Below are 9023 nucleotides of genomic sequence, written 5' to 3' on the forward strand. Positions count from 1 at the left end.
TTTTTTGTAAACTCTTCTTATTTAATAGTTTTAAAGTGTGTAAAAAGGGCTCCAAAGTAGTGCAATTTATGTTATAATAATACTGGGTGTAGGCTTTAACTAAGGAACAGTATGAATATAGACAATTAAGAACTGTCTCACTTGCCTCAAACTGACCAGTTAGATTTTAAGGCAGGTCACAGAAAAAAAAAACAAGCATCACAACAGATTTAAGCATTGCTTAAAACAATCAAACTGTGTAGGGGTTAAAGTGGTTATATAATTACCAAATCAATCATTATTTTAAATAAAAAGGTACATCTTCCTTGAGTATTAAACACACTCAGGTGACCTAAAACCTAGGCAACCTAGATCACATAGACTTGGATTACTTGTAGAATTTTGGATAATTTATTTCTTAACCTCCCTGGCGGTGATCCCGAGCGTGACTCAGGGTTGATTTTTTCTATCAGGAGCGGTAACCCCGAGTCACGCTTGGGGTAGATGTGCAGAGAGCGCAGCGGTGTTCTCTTACCTTCTCCTGGCGATCCAGCGATGATCTCTCATTGCTGTGACCGCCAGCCGAGAGTCCCGCCGCTCCTCCGTCCTCCGTCAGTGTGATGACTTCCTAGTTCCGTTCCCTGCAGCAGCAATGCTGCATGGGAGCGGAACTAGGGAGGGAAATTAAAAAAACGTTGCACAAAACACAAACACATAATATATGCATATATATATATATATATATATATATATATATATATATGCATATATATATATATGTATATATATATATATATATATATATATATATATATACACCGGTATATATATGTATGCATATATATATGTGTATATATGTATATATATATATGCACACACATATATATATATATATATATATATATATATATATATATAAAATTATATTATTGATTCAATTATAATTCATGCGTTATATATTACATATATATATATATATATATATATATATATATATACACACACACACATATATATATATATATATATAATATATAATGCATGAATTATAATCTAATCAATAATATAATTTTATTATATATATTATATATTAAATAATAAGATTATATTATTGATTTGATTATAATTCATGCGTTTGTGTTTCAAATTTATCACATCTGGGATGTCTACTAGACTCTTGTTTTGGTCAGGTTTAAGTCAGTAATTACTAAGAATTGTAGGCCTATAATACATAACGCCAAATTTCCATGAAAAGAATTGTACCGCTTTTGGTATGTAATTCCTGACAGAATCATACCGCCAGGGAGGTTAAGAGACTGAAAAGAATCTATCATTTTATGTAAAGTCTGTCTGGTAGACTTGCAGTGAGGTGCAGCATGGCACAAAGAGCATTGAGTGAATAGTGACTATTCCGTAGACATATTTAATTTCAAACTATACAAGTAAACTATATTTATTTTAACGTTAAGGGTGCGTTCAGTGACTGGTGTTTTTCCACACTAGATGAATGCTAGTCACCACTGGGGCACATAGAAAATAATTTTCCAATATGTGCCTTAGAGCAAACAGTACAGTTACAATACAATTCAATACAGGAGAAATCAGAGGGCCTTGCTCCTTAGAGCTTACAATCTAAACGTTAACATAAAAAAGGAAACTGTATTACGCGCATCACACCACCCCCTCGTCGTGGCTCACTGCAACCAAAACTAACAAATGCCCACACGCTAAACCACTCCGGTTTAGGTGTGCAGGCAGTGTGAATAGGCCCTAAAGCCTAACTCCTGTCACATTATAATAGTGGATGGGGGTTAGGTGGGGGATCAAAAACTCCTGTCAGGTTCTAATGCCTGTCTGTGGCCCCATTGAGAAGATTTTCCATAACTGCCTGTCCTTGTGGCATCTGTACAGGAAACTGTACAGGAAACAGAGGTGCAGTTGTCACCAGGACAGGAAGGCATATACAGCAATTAACATTGTTAGAAGTTTTAGCTAGTGCCCCTGGTCCACAAAAACATTAAAAGTTCATTTTCCTACCAAGAGATTTGTGATTTGTTGGCGAATCATCAGTGCACCATGTTGTAGCATTATGTGAAGAGCACCGGCCATTCTTGTCAGGTGGTGATTTAGGAAAAGATAAGCAGATTTTGAACGACTGTACTTAGGGTGAGATGTATCCATCTATGGCCAACCATATTCTTTGGCAGTCATGATTCCAGTGAGAATTTGAGTCTGATTGTTTTTTTATTACATACAGTTTGGTAAGTGAGTTTGATAGATAACAGTTTTCCCAGAACGTTTGAATATTTTGAAGATTTTACCCTGGAAATGTCCTTTGTAGCTAAAAGAATAGCCCATACCTGAACATAGTTTTGGCATCCATTGTTTTAAAGCAGATATTTTGTATCTGATTTAACATCAAATTTACCTAAAGCTTGCCTGTAGCGCAGACATTGTGGACAATACTAGCTATGCTATTACTTGTGGATTCAAATTTGATCTAGTATTGAATGTACTCTGAAGCTATTAAACATGTAAATCAATACAGGTACTAGGAACTGATTTTTAAGCCATGATACTGTTCTTCTAGAGTTTACATTAGAAAAAGTAAATCACATTTGCCCCAGCTGAAGTTTTTTTTTATTTCTTTATTATACATATATTGTTTTATATGCATGTTTATTCTGTTTGCTTCGTTTTGAATACAGATGAACACAAAGCCAGTTTTTGTTATTTTGCTTATTTCTTACCCTCTCTTTTTTTAGGACTGCAAGGTATGCCAGGGAATTACATATCTCCAAGTGGCCCAATGGGTATGAGTATGGGACAGCCAGGTTATCCTCCATCACAGATGCCCTTGCATCACACTCAGCTGCGCCATGGGCCGTCTATGCATACCTACATTCCTGGACACCATCACCACCCAGCGATGATGATGCACGGGGGACCCTCTCACCCTGCAATGCCAATGTCAGCCTCTAGTCCCTCAGTACTTAACACAGGAGACCCCACCATGAGTGGACATGTCATGGACATACATGCCCAATAATTTAAGGGAATAATGTCTGAAATTCCGAAATGGCAAATTTCATGTGTTGTCTTTCTGCCACAACACCAGAGTTCCAATCCTGGCATCACATAGGAACAAGAACATACTTTGACATAGGGACGCTGACAAAAAAAAAGCAGATACTGAAAATCAACTTTTTGGGGACACGATAAATACATATATAAGACATTAAGAGAACAAAGAGTGAAATATTGTAAATGATATTATACTGTTAACCATATTATGTTGTTTCTTATAGATTTTTTTAAAAAAAATGTGAAATTTTTCCACACTATGTGTGTTGTTTCCATAGCTCTTCACTTCCTCCAGAAGCCTCCTTACTTAAAGCCTTACAGTTATCCTGCAGACGACTGAAAGTCCTCATTTGCAGGTCATTTTAGAACATTATGATAAGTATGTCAGGCAGAAGATCTTTTTTTATTTCAATCCAAGGATTTCAGCCATGCGCTCTTTCTCTGCAGCTTTGTCTATTTTTTTTTTCTTTCTTTCTTTCTCTGTCTCCGTCTTTCTCTCTAGCCTGGGGCTTGAATTTGCATGTCTAATTCATTTACTCACCATATTTGAATTGGCCTGAACAGATGTAAATCGGGAAGGATGGGAAAAACTGCAGTCATCAACAATGATTAATCAGCTGTTGCAGGCCAGGCAGTGTCTTAAGGAGGCTGGTAGAAGGAGGCATGGAAACCAAAAGGCAATGTGTTTGGAGCATAATTGTCACAATGGAGCATCAGTGTCCCCATTCAGCGACAACCAATCTGTGCATCACTTCCTGTTTTCATGCAGCTCAAAAAAAGGAAAGCAAGAAATGTAGAAGATTTATTTTTAATACATTGACTTTATTTCTCAGCAAGGCATCAGTCGTGCATACATTTTTTTTCCATAGTCCCATCATGGAACATTTATGTAAACATTGTAAATAAATTTTGTGCAAAAAGGACTGGAAAAGATAACTGTATTGTTGCAATTTTTTTGTATAAATAGAAGTTTGGTATGAATCGGCATGCATACAAATTGATTTACAAAGTGGGATAAGCTAATTATACTTTCTTTTTTTGTTGTGCTAAAGCAAATGCTTGTTAGTAAAGTAACTAATTTTTTTTTATAAAGGAACAAAAAGCAAAAAAAAGTCCTAGTTAATAAACATTGCACATCAACAATGACAAATCTGACTCAAACACATCAGTTAATGACATGTCACAATTTAGTAGCTCTACATTCAGGTGGGGTTTACTAAAGGTTTGCCAAACCAGTCAACCCATGTTTGAAGTGAAGCTCATTATCGGTAAGGAAATGTACGTTTTTCTCAACATGACTGGTTCTTTAAAGTAAACATATCTTTTCTGATCTGTCATACCTTTAGAAAATAATCATTTTATGGGTTTATTCAAAAGACATTACAAAGAGTAAAGTTCCATAACCCATAGCAACCAATCTGAAAATAATAGTACAATAAGATGGATACTGATTGGTTGTAAGGGGTAAATTGCTCCTTGCAATGTATAATTGAATATAACCACATGTGTAATACGTAAACCTAATAAAAAACAATTATATAAAGTTGAAAACATGATTTACTAAATGGGATAATTTTTTCTAGCTCCACAAATCTGTGTTTGTTTAAGCAATCAGGACACCAGGGTTTTTTTGTGAGTGATTTGTTTTTTTCCCTTTTTTTTTTTCACGCCTAACGTACAAATCTGTTATATACAGTATATCATTTCATACAAGCAAACTTCAGACTGTGAACCTGGCCCCCCTCTTGGTTCATAACTGATAATCAAATCAATATATCCTAACTGTCTGAATTATTATTTTATTATATATTTTTTTACCCTGAGGCCATCTGTAATGTTTTTCACTGAAATTACATATGTTAATTCCAGTGAATGATAGTCTTTATCTATGTATGGGTACTTATGTACACTTAGAAAACTATTCCCCTAATGAAGTAAAAAGCCAAGCCCAAAAACTAGAGAGGCGATTAATATATGTAATGTCCATAAAAAAAAAAAAATGTGATTCATTATAAATTAGTCAGTAAAGTTAATATTTGCAATGTCTAGTAAACCCTCATCGTTATTTAAAAACAAATTAATTTGGGTCACGACTATATAACTTTTAGACTCATAAAATATTTCTGATTTATTGTTTTTAAGTTGTAAAATAAGGTTAAAAATGTTATAAAAGGAATTTTTGAAATTCATTATGGAATATCTGGAATGTACATTTCAGATTTTTTTCTTTAATTTTTAACAGGGAATATTGGATGTGAAATAAATAACAAAGATCTTGTCACATTGGAGTTTACAGTATGCATGAATATACATTTCCATGCTTAAAATAGAAGCAAGGGGCAGATACAAAATGATTAACAAGTTGATTACACCGATTATTTAATTCTATTCAACTACTGAACTCATTAACATTAAAATCTTACATCAAGAGGATTTAATTTCCTACTAAAAGTAGTTATTGAAAATGTATAATCCAGTGATGTAACTTAGCATTAAGAGCCATTATGAATCATAAATACATTGACATGTGTGAGAAAAATTGGATATTTTCATGTTTAGTAAAGAGTGATGCTGTATGTAAAATGGTAAGTATGCAATACTGTGCCTGAAATGAAACACAGATATACAATGAGTAACTATGAAAAAATAATTTCTCTGGGGAAAACTGAAAAATAGAAGGTGTTATAATTCAGTTTTGTATTTCAAATCAGCTTCATTGGGGTGTTTATACTCTGAAATAAAGTTTACATTATGAATGTATTAATTTTATGTATATAAATCATACATTTATGGGAATATGGAATCAATACAGGATTACTGATTGAGGAATTGATGGTGCATATATACAAATCCAAGGATCATACTCTTCTGTCCATTGAGACCCATTATCTCATCTTCAGGTCCAAAATTTACCAAGAATATTCTGAAGGAGAGCCCAAGCTGTCAATCGGTCCCCAGTGGCAAACAACCTGACATAATTCACTCTCATCTCCAAGTGGCCATGTGGGAGCTGTTACCTTCATCACTGGTTCTGATAAGATTCTTGCACGTCAAGCATTCTTCCTTGACCAGCCAACCTCTTCTCGTCTGACATAAGTCACATGGCTTTGTGACAATGTATTGGGCAGGGCAGGAGGGAGCTGTCATTAACCAAAGGAACAACCTATTACAGATAATCAGATTGGCTTAGTTGCCTTAAAACACTTCAGAACATCAAAAGTAGGTTTTGTCAATGTTCTTGGTTTTTTTAGTTTGTGAGCCAGTATAACAATGCAAATCGAACAATTTGGATATTGCAAAATATAGTCAATTTAGGATCCTTCTTAAACTATAAGTGGGACATCTCTGGTCTGGTTGTTGCTTGGATCTGTTGGATTTCACACTCAAAGTAATATAGAAGTTAATTAAAGACAAATACTTTGTATTGTTTTTAATATTGCCATTAGTTAACCTGGTTATATTTCTGCCCACCTATTTACTCTGCAAATCCCATAGCAACCTGATCATCTACATACAGTATGGCTGTAAAACTCTTGGAAATCAGCAAGGGTTGGTGGTTGTGTGTGCGCATCACCAAAAACCATGCTGAAATACAGATATTGCAAGGAGCTGTTAACATTTTGTGGGAACCTATAGCTATAATTCACAAAGAATCTCATAATTTAGAACTCATCCATCTCTTTATCCTTGCTGCTTCATTTTATGTTTTGAACCCCATGTAATGTCTTAAAATTTTTCTTACAGTGCTGGACATCTCTACCTAAAATGCTTATTTCACAGACACTATCAATTATAGTCTACCAGTCTTTTTTGTATCTTCATCTGTTTTTTTGTGGCAACCAGCTATATAGAAAACTAAAATGAACCAAGATGTACTGAATTAAAACTAAATTTTCATGCTGTGAAAACTGAACACTTATAGCTGTGGCTTGGTGCCATGCTGTGAGGCAGCAGAATCAGATTCACCCTTAGTAGCACAGCTGTGAGATAGTGAGATAATGGCTTTGGGGAAGGACTAATGGTAGGTTCCAATGGATAGCGGAGTAGAAATGAAGGAGTCTCTGGAGACAGAACCACAGCCAGAGATTGAGGGAGCCATTAAAAAAGGCTGAAGACTGTGTCTGGCTGGGTCCCTTAAAGAAGACTTATGAGTTGAGTGTGAGGGATCACTAAGATTAGATCAATGGTTAAATCCAGTAGTTCTGGATTTGTGATAGCCAGAACTTATATCTCTGTGTCTACTCCTAGTTTATTTCTCTCTGTCTCCTCCATCATTCTGGCTTCAATGAGGGTATGGTAACTACATCAAAAGTCAAAGATGAAAAATCAGTCTACAAGAACATATCTGTGCTTTCTGGTGTTTGAACTTTTGACTATGCGAAATGTTCCTGTGCAAAAAGTATTGTGTCATCTTTGTAAAAGCAAACATTTTAACCACTTCAGCTCCGGAAGATTTATTCCCCCTTCATGACCAGGCCATTTTTTGCGATAAAGGACTGCATTAATTTAACTGACAATTGCCCGGTCGTGTGACACTGTACCCAAATAAAATTTATGTCTTTTTTTTTTCCACAAATTAGAGATTCCTTTTGGTGGTATTTGATCTCCCCTGTGTTTTTTATTTTTTTGCGCTATAAACAAAAAACGACCGAAAATTTTGAAAAGTAAACCCCCAATATATTTTACTTTCTGTTTTAAAACATATCCAATAAAAAAATGTAAAAAATCGAATTTCTTCAATTTAGGCCAATATATATTCTGCTACAAATTTTTGGTTAAAAAAAATCACAGTAAGCATATATTGATTGGTTTGCACAAACGTTATAGCGTCTGCAAACAATGGGAAATATTTATGAAATTTTTATTGATTTATTTTTTTACTAGTAATGGTGGCGTTTAGGGACTTATAGCGGGACTGCGATATTGCGGCGGACAAAATTGGACACCTAACTGACATTTTTGACACTTTTTTGGCAACCAGTGACACTAAAACATTGATCAATGCTAAAAATATGCACTGTCACTGTACTAATGACACTGGCTGGGGAGGGGTTAACTTCAGGGGTGATCAAAGGGTTAACTGTGTGTTGGTGTTTCAGTGTAGTGGGGGAGGTGCTTTTAGTAGTGGAAGGCATGGATCGGTGTTCCTGCTTTACAGGAACACAGGATCTATGCCTTCTGTACTGACAGAATGGCAATCTGCCTTGTTTACATAGTACTGAACTATCAGCGGCCCCCCTATGTGGGACCCGCTGCGTAAAATCACAGCGGTAGCGAGCCGCCAAGTGCAGGATCACATACATATATATATATACACACACATAACCCTGTGAAGCACGGCCACCCTGTAGCAGAAAATCTGCTATGGGGAATTCGTCAAGTGGTTAATGAATTGGAATCCTTCCTTAATAATAAACCCTTCTCCCCTTTACTTGGGAATGTTTGTTCCACTACCTGGAGTCCCTACTACTCAGCACAGCAATGAAATGTTCCTCCCTGACCTTCAGCCCTCAGACTCAGTTTTATGCTCTGCTGCATCCTTCCTTGTCCTTCCACAGCTGTGGATATCCAATTCACTCATCTCCCACCAAAATCTTGATCTTACTACAGAGTGACATGTTTACCAGCTCTTATAGAGAAAGGTTTTCATACCCCTAATCCCTAAAGTGGGGTATGCACTAGTAGAAAATCTGCCGAAAATTCCTGTCCGAGGTAAAATCGTACAATTTTCGGCTAGTGTGTACATAACTTTCAGCAGCCGATGCCGACATTTTCAACGAAAAACACCAAGGGACAAACACCAAAATTTTTATTGTCTGTCCCCAGACAACCAATTTTCATTTAATGTGTATGCAGTATGTCTGTGAAATATCGGATACGAAAGACCTCGCATGATCTGAAGTTGCTGACAACCCGGAAGTCTAGGAACAAATGTCCAAAAAAAAAAAAAATCGGACAAG

At 35.7% G+C, this 9023-nt stretch overlaps 1 protein-coding gene across 2 annotated transcripts in view; it reads left to right on the forward strand.

Moving 5' to 3' along the window:
- Positions 1-4895, forward strand: part of MEIS1 (Meis homeobox 1) — a 192581-nt gene extending 187686 nt beyond the window's left edge. Inside the window, exon 12 of one of the 2 annotated variants that reach the window (XM_082250164.1) lies at positions 2745-4895. In XM_082250164.1, the coding sequence (XP_082106290.1) occupies positions 2745-3028 (284 nt within the window). In that variant the 3' untranslated portion in view covers positions 3029-4895. The remainder of the gene's footprint in view (positions 1-2744) is intronic. The other variant, XM_082250165.1, reaches the window with a different exon arrangement.
- The last annotated feature ends 4128 nt before the right edge of the window (positions 4896-9023 follow it).

This window comes from Pelophylax lessonae (assembly GCF_965119305.1).
Source record: "Pelophylax lessonae genome assembly, chromosome: 3".
Taxonomy (NCBI): Eukaryota; Metazoa; Chordata; class Amphibia; order Anura; family Ranidae; genus Pelophylax; species Pelophylax lessonae.